Source organism: Leiobunum rupestre, chromosome 7 (assembly GCF_980474605.1).
Source record: "Leiobunum rupestre chromosome 7, qqLeiRupe1.1.hap1, whole genome shotgun sequence".
Lineage (NCBI taxonomy): Eukaryota > Metazoa > Arthropoda > Arachnida > Opiliones > Sclerosomatidae > Leiobunum > Leiobunum rupestre.
This window is the reverse complement of record NC_143390.1, coordinates 42,628,277-42,648,595: the sequence shown is the minus strand read 5'-3', so window position 1 is coordinate 42,648,595 and position 20,319 is coordinate 42,628,277. Positions and strand designations below refer to the sequence as shown.

The window sequence follows — 20,319 nt, the reverse complement described above, 5'->3', positions numbered from 1 at the left end:
TTATGGAGGCGGCCGAACTATAACAACAGCCATCGCTGACGCCAGAGAAAATATGTCCTCCTAATTAATCACGAGCTATTATTAGGTTTTTAACCCGTGTGAGGTGATCGTGATATAAGTCAGTGGGCTAAAGTTGACTTTATGACGTCAGGATGGTCTAGGTAATACGAATTTTAAAGGAACACACCGGATTTTGAAATTTCAGGTTGCAAAGTCGAGTAGCTCCTCCTCTTCGATAAACTGAACAATCGTTTTCTGGGATTTTCGGGGATTGCGTGAGGGTTGCGAGGGTGGCGCGGGAACTTACAAGGAGAGTACCCGAGGTGTTTATTGCAGATTTGGTTAAAGTCAAGCGTAATGTAGACCTATATGAGATATGAAATTTCCCAAAAGGAGACGTTGCACTACCCATTCGATTTGCTATGGCAACCAAAAACAAAAATAAGATTTTTTCCTTATTTTACCCAAAAAATGTTACAATTTTACCACAAAAATGTTCCAATTTACCTAAATGTGGTTCAAATTACATATTTCGTGATTTTAATTTTTTTTTTAATTTTTCATGCTTTCTTAAATGGAGATTTTATATTTTAAGTAATCAAAAACATTTTCGGTTGCCATAGCAAATCGAATGGGTAGTGCAACGTCTCCTTTTGGGAAATTTCATATAGGTCTACATTACGGCCGACTTTGAACAAAATCGGCAATAAACACATCGGGTACTCTCATGGTCAGTAGACCCTTTAACTACAAAAGTAGAAAATGAGAAAAGTACTTACGTGGTCTGACGTACGGATCTGGCGGAGCGATGCCCATGCAATGTTCCCAGAAATCCGGACAGCAATCGGACGACCTGGTCCTGTTGCAGAACATATCACAGTAGCAAAGGGTGCCCAGGATGGGGACGCTGCAGCCGTCGTCCCGGTTGGGGCAGCACGTCTCGGGGCGTCTCGTTCGGCAGTAATTGCCCTGAATGTCCGATAAGTCGTCGTGGGCAGAGTTCTGAGAGAGAGCCACCATGCAGCAAGCCGAGATGACCAAGAAGGTCAGGGCCAGCCGATAGTCTAGAGTCCCGGCCATCGAGCGGAGGTTGCTTCCACCACCGTCCCAAAACTACAAAGAAACGAAGAGAAGATTTTCTTAGAGAGAGAGAGCGAGTGTTCTTGGTCTTGTTGTAAAAAGGAAGTCAGTCATCCGAGAGGAAGAACGCTTATTGACAGAAGATATTTTTTCTTTCGATTCCCACCCAACCCCAACATCCATAAAGCGAGGATAAAGAGAGGTTGCGAGTGGCGAGGGGGACACTGTCTGTGAAATCGCTTGACCAGACGCGACCCTCTCTGTTTCTGGGAGATTTTTCCGTCTTTTTTTTGGGGTCGGCGTTCTGTAAAACAGCTCAATCAATCGACGCCACCCCACAATGGCAATTTTCTAGCGGACTGGAGACAGATACACGTGTTAAAAGCGAGCTTCCAAAGATGAAAAGAAACCCGAAGGATTAGCCAGTCTTCGTTATTTTAGAGAGACCCCAATACCGCTATCCCGAGCTATTGATGTTTCAAAAGCCGTGAATCAATGTTTTTAGAGCTTAGTACCCCGATAGAAAAGTAACAAAAATGAACAATGAAAATGGCAGGGTTTGTACAAAATATCCGATATAAATTTCCCCGAATTTTACAGGTTTTCTTTGGCCATTTTTGTAAAATAAATGAATGGTTTGAGGTAAAATATTTAATATGTATTTCTAACACAACTTTCAAAAGTTTATTTGCTTGATTTTTCCCTGACTTTTTGGAAACATTTTCAAATTCCCGGACTATTCCAGGTCGGGTACGAACCCTGTCATCAATTGTGACTAAACCTTTTCATTCGTAACACTTCACTGCATCCAAATGCTATGTTCCATGCAGTAATAATGCAGAGTTAATATCATAATAATTAATAATACGAGTATAATAAATAAATTATCAATGTGTTGGTCAAGGACGTATATAAGGGGGGGGGTTTAGGGGGTTCAAACCCCCCTTAGGACCCGATTCCTTTCTTACGAAAGGAGCGCAACATTAAGAAATAAACAGTAAGACGTAAAAATGAATTGAAATATCCGCAACGCAGCACAGTAACATATATTAATATATTAATAGGATCATTAATATTATCATTTTCTCGCAAATGTATTAAAAATGTCGTTTGATACACGTGCGGAAATGTCATTGTCACTCGTCCCGAGTCTAGCCAGCACTTTAAATATGGGTTATTGCTAACGAAAAATTTCGCGCTCGCTACGCTCGCGATTTTATCTGGTTGTGTTATAACCCATCCCCCTCCTTAGACTTTCTATATCTACGTGCTTGGTGTTGGTTATTATACCTGTAACAATGATACGCGTGGAAGTTGGAACGAAGGATTTGATGATTATTTCGTTGCCTCTACAAGTTTTAATTTTTGTAGATAGGTTAAGAAAAGATCCATAGAAATTTCAACAATACGCTATTTCAATATTTATTGTGGCGCCATCCATGACAGTTTTGTAGAAGAAAGTGGAGGAGAGGCAATTGCACATTAAATGTTTTTATTTTCTGATAGTAGATGGGGTGTCAGTCAATGCACTTGCACAAAACGTATAAATGAAGAGGTACTAAAATATTTGAGAAAACTGTCCAGCTAGCTTGACGAAACATCTTTTAACCACTGCAGAAGTATACGCGTTTCAGATGAGGCTTGTAAAATAGGGTTTTTATTAAATTTTTCATCCTATCAAATAATATGTAATGTAAATTAAATAATATTATATATAATATGTAATGTAAATTAAATAATATTCTATATAATATGCAATGTAAATTACATAATATTATATATAATATGCAATGTAAATTACATAATAGTATATATAATATGCAATTTAAATTACATATTATATATATTATTATATATTATATTATTATTTATATTATTATACCTGTATACCATTATATATATATATATATATTATATACTATTATTATAAATATATATTATATACTATTATGTACTATTATGTAATATATATATATATTATTATAAATTATATATTTATAAGCCATATCTAAGCGCGATTTTATAAGCGCCGTCTGAAAACTGATATAATAACTACTCAAATTACGACTGCAGAGTAAAATGTGCCACGAGAAAGGATGGCATTTTGTGTGGTGTTAAAGACGAAATAAAAACCTTACCTAACAACAACAATAAGTGGTGACATTCCAAGCCGTAGTCGTGAAGGTTTAATCCCCAAATACCAGAGACCCTTTACTACAAAATTACAAGTCCATCGTCACGCGTAAGCCCACCACGTCAAAATCTAAAAATTGAAATCCCGTTGAAAGTGGAGAACATTTAAAAGAATCCGAAAAATTAATCCAACCCCGAAATGATCCATCATTTTTATTACGAGGATGTAAAATGGATAATGAGAGGAGTGAGTTGAATATTATCCGTCAATGTTAGCTAAGCCCCGAGGACTTCCCACGGCGATATCGGAGCTTATTTTGGGTCCGTGTCAATCAAATGTCCGCGAAGAGTCAGAAGCTCTTTTCGACAGCCTTTGATTAGCGCCGCCTCAGCTCGCGCGGACGCCCTTTGGCCCTCCCCACTGCCTCGCTGTCAGCTCGATTTTAACTAGATACGTTATATAGCGAGTAAGGGGCCAGCGCAATGAAGCGCCTAATTGAGATGTCACTTAGAAATGGGTTAAATTTTAATTATAATTCATCCAGGAATGCGGCCGCGAGGTCTTCTAAGTGGTTTGAATGGCCTTTCAGAAAACAAACGTTTGAGTGAAGACTGGTCTAAACTTTAAGTTTTAAAATGGAAAATAACTTATTGAATATATGTAAAATAATTATCTTTTATACTGGAAAGTTTTAGGAAATCGATACGATTAGCTGGTCTCACTGCCTAGTTTGGTAAAAAAATATACTAGGTATTCCTACCTAATATCTGTTAGCGGACGAAATTTGGTAATAACACTACCGTAAAGAGGACACTTGCTTTATAAAACTTTTTATAAAATTACTTTTAATGAAAACCTTTAAAATTCTAATAATAAAGTAAATTTACCAAACGTATTATAGGAAGTTAAAGAAATATTGCTTTTAAAAATTATAGAAAAATGGGTTTCAAATACAAATGAAGTATTTTAAAAACATCACCGACATTTTGCCTAATTTTACATAACAAAAGATTTTAATTTTTTAAGTTCCATAAAAAATCCCTAAAAAATAATTAGATATAAAACCAGGTATTACAAAAAAATAAAAATAATAAAAATAATTTAACTATTAAAAATAGTATTGTCCAATACTTCTAAAAAATTATAAAACAAAATCGTTAAATTTGAAACTATATTGTTACTATTTTAAACATCATTGTTATAAATGAAGAAACGCTCTTTCTAAATATATGCAACGTTTATATTTTGATAATAAAATAAAGACCCCCAAATGGTTCAATTTTAAAAGAGACAGCGGATAAATTCCAAGACACAGATATGAGCGCGGTCGATGGGGATTAAAAATACGACGTTATAAAATAAAGCTAATTACGGTCTACGCGGAGGAACTTTCTTGAGATTGTACACAAAGATAATATCAGAGATAAGAAAAATATCCCTTTTATTAACTTTTTTGTTTTTAATTGGCAAGGCCCGCTTCGTCCATGCATTATGAATGAGATTACATACATCCTGGTGTTTGTTGGGGGGGAAAGGGGCGTGAATAATATCAGTCCATCCGAGGTTCGTGCAGAGCGCCAGTAGCGCCAGCACCAGAAGCGTCTTCGTTAATTTATGAGTTCTCTGTCTTTCTTAAAGCGTGTAATTGGTAATTAGCCCTTGGGTTTAAGAAGACGGGCACAATTCATCTCCAGTTCCTTCCCTCCCCACAAACTTTAACCCCCCCCCCCCTGCATCCACAAGCAACACTTTCTCGAGCACGTCGAAACTCCCGGACCTACGTCGAGGAGCGGAAGAAGAAAATTTGTAAGAAAACGAAAAGTAGGGTTAAGAGGATGTATTCTAATTCGTGGGCAGTTTTAATATCAGGTTGGGCGATAAAGCGGTGGTTTACCATTATTATTTTAAGTGGCAACGCTGTGACGCCATTAATTAAACTTTGACGAAGAACAATGGACTCGCAGCGAGGTATTAAAGATGAGCTCTAGACGCTTTAAGCCGATCTAAATACTTAATGAGCAAGCTCGCTTATTTTTCAAAACAGGAATTAAGAGGGACTCATTAACAGGAAAGCCGTTAAAATTTTCTTAAGAGATTAAATATTGGATAATTTAATGGCGATTCTTTTTCTTAATATAGTTTTCAAAGTGTTCAAAAGGTTCATTTTTAATATTCGTATACGGAATTGACATTTGGGTAGTTTTCAACATTTAAAACTGTTTATTTGCCTCATTTGAAATTCCCGTGTTAAAGTACGTGTTAAAATTTCGTTTCAAGTTCAAAATAAATAACTTTAAAAAATAAACTTCAATAAAAAAGTGGCTGAGGTCAAAGTTTTAAAAACATACAGGCTATTTCAAAATGATCGATATAGACATTTTTCTCAAAACATATATAACCTTTTAATTTCTAAAAAAAATGGCCTTTGATTACACTGAAAAAAATAGTTTTACAAATTATCACAAATTTTGGTTTAGCACCTAGGAACATTTCCAATAATTAATAATAGCAATCGGATTAATAAAATGGAACATGCATTTTTTTTGAAAAGTCACACTTCTCCAATTACCAAATATTATATACTTCTGATAAAACATTTCCTAAAAATTTCGAATCTAAAAATATATATATTTTTATAATAAATATTTTTATAAATAAATATGTATTCTTCATTTAAAAAATTAAAATTAATAAAGACACTTGTACATAAAATAACTTAAAAACAACAATATCCACTTCTTGTACAGTAAAAGTGTTTATTTTTAAAAATAAAAACTTTTACTGTACAAGAAGTGGATGTTGTTGTTTTTAAGATATTCTTCATTATTTGTATTTTTAGTTAAACACATATTCGGTAGAATAAAGTCGATACACCCTGTATGGCACCTAGGAGAAACAAACACAGCACCCCACACAAGGAGAACGCAACCCGTCGAAAGTCGCGCATTTTCTTGTGTACAGTTTTCATTGGTTAGACACTTTATGGCCTCCTGCCGTCGGAATGGGAAAATTCGGAAATTGTCTTCCCCCCCGCCCGTAAAACGTTCAGCATAAAGGTTCGTCCAATGAAATTTGTACACAACACTACTTTAGCGTGTTTAATGGCTAGCTGCGTTCTCCAACTTCTTGTGTTTGTTGCTCCTAGATGGCACCAAATAAAGTGCGAAGAATTCACTCTCTTTGAAAGGGTCAATTATCACCTGCTGATTCGACGCAACTCGGCGCATAATCGTGCCTATTTATAGCTTTTTCTTTACATAATATACGCTCTTTTTTAGAGTATTTTTTCCCCCGGTCGTCCGCCATTATCGGGGTCCTTCGCCGGGAAGTTTACGCAATTGCACGGAGGATATGCAGAAAATGGGGTTAAAGGGGGGAAAAATCAACATGGACGCGCCCGGAAAAATTCCGCATAAAAGAGTGTATTGACGCGAACTTTATCTCATAATGAAGTGATTTATGAAGCATCCTCCTCTCTCTCTCTCTATGTGTCTCTCTCCCTCCGATCTCAATATACAAAATTCACCCTTTTTTCGTACGGCGCATCATAGATGGCGCCTGAATTATACTCTGATCAATTTCATAAATTTTGCTTTGGTTGACACCATTGACAAAGGTAGAGCGCCCCCAGGATATCTCCAAACTGACTCCAAGGTGTAGAGGAAGTATATATAGAGGGCTTTTCGCTTCGTCGTTGTCTGTTCTAGGAATATGGAGCTCTCGGCTGGAGGTTGAAAAGGGTCATTTTAGGGTTAAATAAATGTTAAATTAACATTAAGAATTAAATAAATGTTAAATTAACATTAAGAATTAAATCAATGTTAAATTAACATTAAGAATTAAATCAATGTTAAATTAACAATAAGAATTAAATCAATGTTAAATTAACAATAAGAATTAAATCAATGTTAAATTAACATTAAGAATTAAATCAATGTTAAATTAACATTCAGAATTAAATCAATGTTGAACTAACATTCAGAATTAAATCAATGTTGAACTAACATTCAGAATTAAATCAATGTTAAATTAACATTAAGAATTACATTAATATGGAATTAACATTAATAATTACATTAATATGGAATTAACATTAACAATTACATGAATATGGAATTAACGTTAAGAATTACATTAATATGGAATTAACGTTAAGAATTACATTAATATGGAATTAACGTTAAGAATTACATTAATATGGAATTAACGTTAAGAATTAAATCAATGTTAAATTAACATTCAGAATTAAATCAATGTTAAATTAACATTCAGAATTAAATCAATGTTAAATTAACATTCAGAATTACATTAATATGGAATTAACATTAAGAATTACATTTATATGGAATTAACATTAACAATTACATTAATATGGAATTAACGTTAAGAATTACATTAATATGGAATTAACGTTAAGAATTACATTAATATGAAATTAACGTTAAGAATTCAATTAATTAATATTAACTTGATATCAAGAATGAAAATAATATTAAATTGAAATAAAGAATGAAAATAATATTAAATTGAAATAAAGAATGAAAATAATATTAAATTGAAATAAAGAATGAAAATAATATTAAATTGAAATCAAGAATGAAAATAATATTAAATTGAAATCAAGAATGAAAATAATATTGATTTCAAGAACGAAATTATTATTAAACGGAAACAAAGAATGAAATTAATATTAAACAGAAATAAAGAATGAAATTAATATTAAATTGAAATAAAGAATGAAATTAATATTAAATTGAAATAGAAAATGAAATTAATATTAAATTAAAATATAGAATGAAATTAATATTAAATTAAATTGCATTTAAATTAAAATATTATTACTCTGCTTTTATACGAATGTTTGTGTTGGCTACATAAGCGACGGACTATATTTTTCCTTTTTCCAACTCGTTTCTCTTCTCTTCTCTTCGTGTTATATTTTTTCTCGTCTGAAAAAAGGCATCTGCTCCGGCCTTTAGGGTCACAATCTCAGCCCGTCTATTAAAGTCTCCAGTTTTTGACACCCTTCCGATTTTTAAATTTTTTCATATATTTCCTCACCCACATAATATATACTAGCTGAAATTTATTCGAAGTGTCAGATACGACTAAGCCTTGGCGGACAATTTTAAACAAAGCCTTATCTCTCTTTGCATTATCTCCGTATAAATTGGGTTATTAAAAATAAATTTTTATACGGTATAATAAGGAATAAGTTTAAAAAGTGTAAATTAGAGAAAGGAAAAAATAAAGACAAAATTCCAAAACATTTTCGCAGCAATTCCCAACAAAGTCGGCATTTTACAAAAGGTTTTGAAATGTCAAAAGCAATTGTGAGAGAAATTCCTAACAATGAAGGGAAATATACAAAGGTGGTTAGGCCTTGGATCTCAATTTCGAAGGGTTTAAAACGATCCATCAATGTTACGGATGTAATCAATAAGCCATTTTAAAATAATCAACGGCAACTTTACTTGGAAGTAAAATAACTGATTTGGTCGGTATTATATGTTTGAATTTTTATAAATTTAGTTGTTCAAATCGTGTGTCAAATATTCGAAAATTGGATTTGTAAGGACTCTAAAAATAAGGCTTAACTGTCTGAAAAACGTTGAAACCCGTAAGAGATCGGATTTCACCTAACCCAATTTAATTTTAGGAAAAATATGACAAAACATTCAAGTCGCATTTAAAAAAAAAGATTTCAAAGTTTGTAATTGGAACCAGATGCAACATCATTATTACGAATAAAAGTCGAACAAATACAACATTATTATTACGAATAAAAGTCGAACAAATGACAGACTTAGCTCTTGAGTTATTTAAAAGGAGTTTTTCACAGACGGATTAAGCGTGCCCTAGAAAGAGCGTGTTGAAGAAACAGTCTACGCACAATACAAATCTACACGTCCCATCACCTACTCGTTTTAATATTGCGCAAAACAACGCGTACATTAAGTTTTAATCGAAACAAATACAAACGCCTTTGACGAACAATAACATAGATAATATATTAAAATTTCCGCCTTCATTTAATTCGAAAATGAGATGTCTTTGACAAATACGCCAATTTGAATAACAACTACGGCGGCAAACTAAGATATTACTCGAAGTGACAGGCTTCAGCCAAAAAGGAAAGGCTGTAGCCATCGAAGCCGTCATGACAGAGCGAATTCAAATATTAAACCTCCCGAAGGTCGGAGGAAAATGGACGAAACAAGACGTGGTATTTGTCTCGAGACAAATCTGACACGCTTGGAGATCTTCTGTCTAATTGAAACCCTTTCTCGGTTGCGTGGAAGGAGGAGCCCGGCGATATTCCGCGGCCGAGGAAAAGAACAGAGGATCGTTCGAAAGCGTCGAAGTGAGCTGTCAAGCGCCAAATTAATGGTCGTTTATATATTTCTCTTGGCCCAATTCGACTAGATTCACTTGACATTAGGATAGAAGCTGGATAATGAGGTAAAGACAACCGATTTCGGTGTCAAATGGGGGCGTGGAAGGTATAAAAATGGAATAAAGCGCTTAGCTCCGAAATTGATCGTTTCGGCAATATATGCAAATATCCGGACGAGAACACGGACTGAAAACTGAACATCCGGACCCAAACAAATCAATTCCAGTCAAAGTCATTACCGCAGCTTCAGCCATCTTCCTCCTTTCAACGTTCATATTTTTATATTTAAACCGCGGAAACCCGATATCGATTCCGGCGATAATCAAATCATTTCGAAACTACGTCCGTCGCCCGCGGCGATACCCGTCATAAGGCCCACTTTTTGGTTACCTTTCCGCGAGTGGGTTGATAACGGCAAACGAGGATTGAAGGGGGATTTGCGTTTAACAAATATTGAAATTGTGATTGACGGATCCTTAAAGAGACTTTTATACCCTCAAGTGATTTTCATTTGTTTGTTTTTATTATTCCTATTATAATAACAAACCGATATCGCCCCTTAAGCATCATAGGAAAGGAAATTTCAATCAAGATATGATCAAATAATATGACCATACGTGTATAATATAATCAGTATGATTCTTTGGGAAAAGTTATATACACCTAGGAGCAACAAAGACAGCACCCCACGCAAGGAGAACGCAAAAGTCGTGCATTTTCTTGAGTACATTTTTCATTGGTTAGACGCTTTAGCACCTGCTGCCGTCGGAAGGGGAAAATACCGATATTGTCTTCCCCCTTTCCGTAAAACGTTCACTGTAAAGGCTCCTCCAATGAAATTTGTACACAACACTACGTTAGCGTGTTTGAAGGCTGGCTACGTTCTCCTTGTGTTTATTGCTCCTAGGTTACACTGAGAGCTAGCGTAACTAAACGTGTCGAGGTGGATAAAAATCTTCTCACAAACGGAAGCAATTTTTCAAGCAAAGACAAACGATGTGACTTTAATTTTATTGTAACTTAACTAAATCTAACTTTATCCTAATATAAATTAAAAATAGTAGATTCTAAATAAAAAAAGGTCTGCTAACACGCGCTATTTTTAGTTTTAACGTAACTAGCGCCACGTAATCCAAGCTTCTGATAAACCTGGTGACCGAAATCTGAAACTAGGCCAGATGATCAGGTTAGTCAGCTCCGAGGGGCTAACCACTTCCTTAAATTCTGTACACCGATTACAGCGAGTACAGCCTTTGGAAGTGCTAAATCGGTAATCGATTACTTAATCACTTTAGTACAAAGCTACGGGCTTGTACACCGATTACGGATAGTGGTTAGCCCCTTGGTCAGGTCATAATTCTCAGATCTCACAAATCGCATGATGAACAGTTAAACAGATCGGGTTTATCTTTTATATTTCCCTCACAATCAATCTGATCATTATACCAAGTCAGATTCAGTTAGCTGAATAGTTATTTGATTTTACGTTTAGTGGAAATCAAATCAAAATAAACAACAATAATGTTTGGAAAAGGAATTGAATCCGGCCGGTGTATGTTGAATCGGTAACTGTGAGGAATCTGAAATCCGCTCACAATTTGTGTGTCGGTTTTCAACGAATTCGGATTAATTTCGGGTTTAAACAATCTAGAGTTGTAAGTAGGAAAATGTTCCGGAAAATTACAGGTTTTCATTCCATGATTAGCCTAATTTTGTTCGCAAATTTAAATTTCACGGCATTTTCGCCTCATTTGGTCGAATCCAAAAATAAAACTAAACCTCAAGACTATAGTCTAGAATAAAAACCCTTAAAAAGTAATATGGGTTTCAATTTTTTTATTTTTCCAATTTTCGAAAACTTTTCCTCAATTCGGAAATTTTTCGTATTTAATTTTTCCGGATAATTAACAACTCTAAAACTATCTGATTTGCATTTTGACACATATCAACTTCTGTGATAATATCTGAACATAAATGAGGATTATCTGAAACATCGTTATAATTTCCTCGGATCAGAAAACGCAACTGGTATCTGAGAATCGGCTGCCAATGAACAGTTGCTACGATTAGTCACTAAAAGAGTTATTCTAGGCCAATACATTATATTTTATATCTGTATAAAACCAAAGTAACAATTTTATCGGGTCGGGCTGGAACTCTTACAGTTGACAGCGGGATGAAACTAAACACTAGCGTCTCGCAGCGTAATAAAAGCCCTTCAAATGGAGGTTTATTTTCAGAAAAATCCGCTTAGAGACCGAAAAGGCTGCTCGTGACAGACAAGAAGAACGATCGTGCATTAGCTTTATCAATAACGCTTCAAGTGGTCTGACACGAGTAAAGGGACAAAAAATGCTGGTCGATCAATTAAGGGCAATAAAAATCGCTATCCTATACTTTAAGGGCCACTCCATTCTCTACTACATTTCAGCGATATGCACCGCTCAGCTCATTTTGGGAGGTTTTTTAATTTTGAGAGGAAATGAGTGGTAAATTATCGTTTTCAAAAGAAAAGTGAAACGGAAATAGGATTAGCCTCTCAAATGAATGCGAAAAGAGGTTAGTGCCGATTTCGCCTTTAAAAAGAGCTCTAATTTCAACTCTCAACAGAGCGCCAAAGGAGAAGAGTACCTATAACACAACTGAAACGAGGAAAGCCAATTTCCTCTCTCAAATGAGCGCGAAAAGGAAGGAGCCCCTATGAAGCTTCTAAATTGAGGAGCTCCAACTTCACCTCTCAAATGAGCGTGAAAAGAGAAGAGCGCTTATAATATCGCTTTTAAATGAGGAGCTCCAATTTCGCCTCTAAAATGAGCGCGAATTGAGACTTGCACCTAAATCGCTTCTAAAATTAGAAGCTCCGACTTCGCCTCTCAAATGAGCGTGAAAAGAAAGGAGCGCTTATAATATCGCTTCTAAATTGAGGAGCTCCAACTTCGCCTCTAAAATGAGCGCGAATTGAGACTTGCACCTAAATCGCTTCTAAAATTAGAAGCTCCGACTTCGCCTCTAAAATGAGCGTGAAAAGAAAGGAGCGCTTATAATATCGCTTCTAAATTGAGGAGCTCCAACTTCGCCTCTAAAATGAGCGCGAATTGAGACTTGCACCTAAATCGCTTCTAAAATTAGAAGCTCCGACTTCGCCTCTAAAATGAGCGTGAAAAGAAAGGAGCGCTTATAATATCGCTTCTAAATTGAGGAGCTCCAACTTCGCCTCTAAAATGAGCGCGAATTGAGACTTGCACCTAAATCGCTTCTAAAATTAGAAGCTCCGACTTCGCCTCTCAAATGAGCGTGAAAAGAAAGGAGCGCTTATAATATCGCTTCTAAATTGAGGAGCTCCAACTTCGCCTCTAAAATGAGCGCGAATTGAGACTTGCACCTAAATCGCTTCTAAAATTAGAAGCTCCGACTTCGCCTCTAAAATGAGCGTGAAAAGAAAGGAGCGCTTATAATATCGCTTCTAAATTGAGGAGCTCCAACTTCGCCTCTAAAATGAGCGCGAATTGAGACTTGCACCTAAATCGCTTCTAAAATTAGAAGCTCCGACTTCGCCTCCCAAAAGAGAGTGAGCCAGAGTTGAGTCACACTGTAATGAAAATGCCCATCACCGCAACACGGGTGACAAGCTGACACGTTTTGTTTACCGTAAAATCCGCGAGGGTCTGGACGCAGTCTGCTCAAGAGAAATAAATTAAGTAAGAAGTGGATAACTTGACCGACACTCCTCTCTAGCTCGACCACCGCGACTGTACCGACGAAAGAAATTATTTTCTTAGATATTTCTTTCCCACAGAATTTTCTTTTTTTTTATGGAACTTTCACCACTTGACCGAGTTTTGGATGATATAATAAAAAAAATCTTTCGCTCCCCCCCCCCCTTCGATTCCCGAGTACCGGTAGTCTCAAAAAGGGAGGGGGGGGGGAAGATGCAGTTACCAAAATAAAGAAGAATTCGCGTACGGAGAACCTTGTTTTGATAGAGCACGCTCGTAAAAGCATATCACTAATTTAAACAAACATAGAACATATCGATTTATTTTAATTAAATAGGATTACTTTTTATAGTTTTTTCGATTTTATTGATTTATGCCTATCTTTCTTTACACATTGATTAACAATTTACCCGCTGCATTAACGTAAATTTAAATAAATCTGAAACAAATTTAATTAAAATAATTTAGTTTGTACATTTTCATTCATATATTTAAATCGATGATTTTTAAAAATAATTTGATTTAAATCAAATTGATTTCGTATCATAGCTTTTGAAAGTAGATATGAGAAAACGTTATCTACGGCAATTTTTAGGGCGAATGTTCGATTTTTCCATAGTTTTATCACGAGACGCTAACGACATCGTGGCGTTAAAAGCGAGGTTAAGCAAACTTGGCCACGCGGTCAAAGTTCAAAAGTCGCTTGATGACTTAGGCCTAAGGTGGTGCCTTGGGTATTAGCCTAGCTGATTATTATTATTCGCCTAGCTGATTATTATTATTAAGTTGAAACTTCTAGGTGGTTTGCTTATCTTCTTTAATTTAACGTCTATCAAGACTACAGAGAGAGTCTAAGAGACAGAGGTTTAAAGGTACTTAAGTCACTAGATGACTTGAACCTAAGTTGGTGCGTCTGGTGCCTTGGGTATTTTCTAGCTGATTATGTTCTGTGATTGTTCGTGTGTTTTGTCCTAAACATAATTCTAGATTTCTACAGAAATTTTTATATTTTAGAAAAACAGCGATTAATAAACCTCTTTTTTTGTGTATTTGTTTGGTCTTTTCTGTAATATATTTTTGAATGACTGAAATAAAACATTTATGTGGAGATATGCACATGTAAAAAAATATTTGTACAAAATAAATATTTTTTTGAAATTTAATAATCCGTTTCGTCATTATGGCTAATATCAAAGATCTTCCTGTATCATCAAAATACATGTATATGATTTTTTTTAATTTCAAAATAAGCTCCTTCATCGATTGGCTGAGATCAAAGTGTAGATTTTCTCGCATCACGAATTAAACATATCTGGCTGTGTTCACCATACAAAATTTGGATCGATCTTATTGCTATTAGATTGAACTAAATTTTTGAGCTAGGATTAAAAAAATATTCTTCGTAAAAGCCTGATTCTTAACATATATATTAAATTCACTCAAAAACTGTAATCTTTAGAACCAATTTATATATTAAACTCTAATACTCTTAAATCTTAATAAAACTAATTCTCCGAACAAACTTCTCAATTAAATACCCTTAATAAAACTCTAATCTTTAGAACAAACTTCTCAATTAAATACTCTTAGTAAAACTCTAATCTTTAGAACAAACTTCTCAATTAAATACTCTTAGTAAAACTCTAATCCTACTTCTCTATTAAATACTCTTAATAAAACTCTAATCCTTCGAACAAACTTCTCTATTAAATACCCTTAATAAAACTCTAATCCTTAGAACAAACTTCTCAATTAAATACCCTTAATAAAACTCTTAATCCTTAGAACAAACTTCTCAATTAAATACCCTTAATAAAACTCTAATCCTTAGAACAAACTTCTCTATTAAATACCCTTAATAAAACTCTAATCCTTAGAACAAACTTCTCAATTAAATACCCTTAATAAAACTCTAATCCTTAGAACAAACTTCTCAATTAAATACCCTTAATAAAACTCTAATCCTTAGAACAAACTTCTCAATTAAATACTCTTAATAAAACTCTAATACTTAGAACAAAATTTTAATAATAATAATCAGCTAGGCTAATACCCAAGGCACCAAGCGACTTTTAAACAGGGTTGGCAAAATCCTTGTTTTTTTCAAAAAGAGCAAAAACAATGTTTTTTTTTGTTTTAAACAAGATTCATTGTTTTTAACTGTTTTTAAATCAAACAATAAAAAACACATAATAAACAATAAAAACTATGTTTAAAACACGTTTTAAACTATTCATTATACTTATGAATCAGACTCACTAGTAAACTCATTTAAAGAAATATTACGTATCATTAAACGTATTATCATAAGTGGCATAATTACCCTAAGTGTGTCAATAAGATGAATTTTTTAATGATACCTTGTTTAACGAAAGTGACGTAAATGACGTCATTTTTTCCAGTGACGAAATTTACGTCATGTGTTTGCGAAGCGGCGTCTGCGGCGCGAGCATTAAAAATACCATATAGGGTACTTGAACGGAATTCGCGAGTCCTACGTTTCTTTGGTCTGTTTAGAACAAGCTCTAATTGAAGATTTTCTGTGGGAAAGGCTCATATTGGCACACTTGACTTAGGGTAATTATGCCACTTATGGTATTAAAATAAACTCACAGGGAGAAGAACCAAAGAGTACACGCTTATTTAAACGAGCCAAGAATTTCGCTAAGCGTTGTTGACCAACCATTGACGGCCTTAGGGTTTTCGATGCCCCATGCAAATACTACCTAACCTGTAGTAGGGTTTTTAATATAGCTATCATCCTGGAATTTTCGGTCGCATAGTACTAAGAAAAGGGAAAATAGCTAGTTATCCACACATTGTTTTGAGTTTTGGTTTATTGAAATGTGCACGTCTGCAGTCATAAATCATCACAAATAAACAATGTTATAAAAAATAAGAACTTAGATACCTCTATAAACTTAAAACTTCCATCACGTCATAAAATTTCTAAAAAATCGAGAAAGGAGACCGAAATCCCTTAATTTTTATCTAGGAGTGCCACCTAGTCGGTTGTAACCCGATCTGTCCAGACCGGCCGTGTTTCTTGTTACTTAAAACCCGGCACAACCCGACTAAACAGCAATCCAACTTTTATCTTGTGCATAGGTAGTGTCCCAAATAGATGTATATTGGCAGCTATATACATTCTATTTAAACAAAAAGACAAAATTCAATGCGTTCGTAGGATTTTTGCACTGGTAGGAAATTTATGAAATCATATCGAGTCGCTCTTTTCAGATAATCTTAAAATCAAACTACCCGTTATCAATACAATTTACCTTTCTTAGAGCCTTGGAATGGTTTTTATCTACCTTTTCCCTCATATTGAATAACCAAAATCTTACAAAAAAAACAATGAAAATTTACCTTATAAAAAACATGTTTAAAACAGATAGTTTAAAACGTTTAAAACAAATTGGTGTTTGTTTAAAATATTTGTTTTAAACGTGTTTTAAACACTTGTTTTAAACATTTTGTTTAAAACTTGCCAACCCTGCTTTTAAAGCCAATAATTTAGGTGGCCGGGTTACAATACCAAAAAAAACTTAGATCCTTAAGTCAAACGTTTTAATTAAATACCCAAAAAAAACTTAGATCCTTAAAACAAATTTATCTCTTAAAAATTCAAGAAAAAAGTCTAATCCTTATAGCAAAACTCGCTATTGAATACTCCCAAAAAACACCTAATCCTTCGAACAAACAATGTAAGGCACTAGACAACCAACTCTAGTCAACCGCCACATTTTGACAGAGTCTGACAGACAAAGAGCGAATCTTCAAATAGCGGCACCCTTTGCAAAAGGAAAGGTTGAAATCACAACGGATGCAGAGTGCACGCTGCTGATGGTGGGCCAGAGTGAAGAGCGGATAAATATATGAAAAAAAAACATCCTTGATAAAAAGGTGCACTTCGTCTTGGTGGAATGGAGAAGCCAATGAATAGCCCGTTGCATTGGAGCGGATGGCAGCCAAGAGAAGGTGCCCTTCTCCTCTTCGTCTCAGGGATCATACGCTAGCCGAGTAGACGGTAAAGAATCGAGCCTTCTCGTACAATATCAAGAGGTAAACAAACCCTAAAAGATGGACAGGATCTTGATAGATGTAGATTTATAGAGCTTTCTCTTCTATAGCAGCCTCCGAAAAATGCCAAGTGAAGAGAGTACCATAGAAATTCCTATACAATTGGCCCGGCCAAACTTTTCGCTATAGGCCTTTCATACTTTACTCCATCAAGTTTCGCGAAGTAAAAAAAAAGTGGATAAATATAAATAAAATAGGTACAGCCTGCTACTAGAGGAGCTTAAGCATCGCGCGCACTCGTACAAGTTGAACGAGGAAATTTAGAATGTTTTGGAAGCGCTGCCAACTTAGCTGGACGGAATCGCTGCCACTGCCAAGATTATAAGTCTAGACGTTGGCGTTTATAAGTTCAGTTCCTTAACCTCCTACTCTTCGAAATTCAACGAACGGATGCGGAACTTCGCCACCCGATACCGGCAATAAAGAAAACAACGAAGAAAATGAGACTTCAAACAAGAAGTCCCTGTCGAAGCTTAATTTGATGTATCTCGAAATTTCATATTTTGGAAAAACTATTACTAAAAAAGTTTGCTAATAAATTTGATACAGTATCAAATATCTAAAAGATATCCGGTTATTTTTAGTGTTGTTAATTTTCCGGAAATATAAAATAAGGGAAATTTTCCAGAAATTTTCCGGAAATTGGAAAAATAAAAAATTGAAACAAGTTACTTTTTAAGGGTTTTTAATTTTTTTAACTTTTTATCGATATAAAATGTGTAATAACAGTAAGAATACTACAAAACATTAATAGTGTTACATTGTTAATCAGTTTAAACTAGTTTAGAGGTTTAGTTTTACTTTTAGATTAGCGAAAATCCCGCTTTATTTAAATTTGCAAACAATATATTAGACTAACCTTTTTCCGGAAAAAAGCTTCGGTCATTTTTCGGAAAATTTTCCGACTTACAACACTAGTTATTTTATTTTTTCCATTGTAATTTTTATTGTTTTTTTTAATATTCCTTTGATTTCTTATTATTTCCCTATGATTTCAATTGATTTTTTACAATTTTCAATAAGCGATAGCATAAATTGCAAGGTATGCTGGGTAAAATTTATTTGGGGAAACATTTAAGCGCCATCAAAAGGTAGAAGCCTTTAAAAATAGTCACGTGGCTATGAAATTGCTTTAAAGTTTACCGTTGAACAGCGTCTTCCAGCTTCATTGAATAAATCTTTAAAAGTTTAAATTTTAAAGAAAGTCATACTTAAAATTTTGTGGTAAGTTATGTTTTTAAATATTTATCCCATTTTAATAGAAAAAAATATTTATTTGTTAAACTTAATTTAACGACGACTCGGTTATAAGTATTATTATTGTGATAGTGATGTTAAGTCTCTGACTAAAATTGTAAAAATTTAAAGACTAAAACACGTTTTTAACCTAGGCTTAGTGACGCAGCCCCTATGTTTTGACCACGGCCACCCGCGATCGCGGAAGCGCGTTATAGAAATTGCCAGTGTTATGACAAATTTCAGGGAACATTTTAACAAGTTAGCTAAGACCAAAACTAATGCATTTTTTTACAATTTTCCTATGATTTCAATATAATTTTGTGATTTTCATTGATATTCCACTATTTTCTAGGATTTTTCGTAATTTTCCTATGATTTCAATTGATTTTTCACAATTTTCCTATGATTTCAATTGATTTTTCACAATTTTCCTATGATTTCAATTGATTTTTCACAATTTTCCTATGATTTCAATTGATTTTTCACAATTTTCTTATGATTTCAATTGATTTTTCACAATTTTCCTATGATTTTATTCGAATTTTCATTGATTATTCACAATTATTTTGATTTTCATTGATTTTTCAAACTTTTAATGTGATTTTCATTGATTTTTCACAATTAGTTTGATAAATCTAGGAAATTGACATAAAAATTGTGAAAATAAATGAAAATTACAGTGTTTCTGTGATTTCCATAACTATGTGACAAATATTTTAATAATTTTCGTAAGAATTTCACATCTGATTACTTAATCAACTACTTCCCCGTGTATCCCCTTATTTATGCATTTTTATTTAAAAAAATAAAAATACTGTATTATTTCTTCATATTTTATAATATTAAGGGTTGAAAAATAGTTATATAAACATTGTAAAAATTCATAATCCGGATGTTGAATAGTCACTCGGGTTTTGATTTTTCTATTGATCACAAAAATGTTCTAAATAACACACGAGTTACGTTTCCGAAAGCGCTATTCATATACTTTCTGACGTCACTTGGAAAATATGACATACTTACGTTAATAACGTAACTTCTAGCTATGCGTAAAATAATTTACCGAGCCAAATAATATTTTTTTCTTTAGCACCATTTTTCAAAAAAAGTTGAAAAAGTTGCCAATACGTAGTAAAAACGTCGCCACAAAATCGATACACAATGGAAAAACAAACAAAAAATACATTCCGACCTAGTTTGAAGCTAAAACTAACCTATTTTTCTATTTAAGTGTTTTGTCGTAAAACTGACCTAATTCCCATCGGAGTACTCGAAGGAAATCCTCTTTGCACTTTCTCGGGAACATAAATATTAGGGTAAAAATAAATATTACGTTAAAAATAAAAGAGAGATATATATACTAAGTCTAATCGATAAAAAACCTCTTCAAAATAATCCATAATTCAAGGCATTCAACGTTGGTAAATAGCTTATTGAACTAGTTCACAAAGAGAGTGCAGCGGACATCGGGTTTTTAACGTCATGGTCTGGCATTCCTTCTCTGAAGAGGACAGCTCCGCATTATTCCCTCGGAGGAAAGGAGACCGAGAATAAAGAAATAGTTGAATTACGATTCAAGACGCGAATCCATTTTCCCGCTCTCAGCCTTTTGGAGTCCGAGCTCTTCCCAAATTTTCACGCGGCTCCGTCCACTCTCCATACAGAGCCGC

At 34.2% G+C, this 20,319-nt stretch overlaps 1 protein-coding gene across 2 annotated transcripts in view; it reads right to left on the bottom strand.

Annotated features, from left to right (window-relative positions):
- The window catches only part of LOC149936373 (putative peptidase C1-like protein F26E4.3), a 110,658-nt gene that overhangs the window by 53,071 nt on the left and 37,268 nt on the right, over positions 1-20,319 (bottom strand). For both annotated transcript variants that reach the window (XM_090180943.1, XM_090180941.1), the window contains one exon: positions 780-1,113. In XM_090180943.1, the coding sequence (XP_090037069.1) occupies positions 780-1,080 (301 nt within the window). In that variant the 5' untranslated portion in view covers positions 1,081-1,113. The remainder of the gene's footprint in view (positions 1-779; positions 1,114-20,319) is intronic.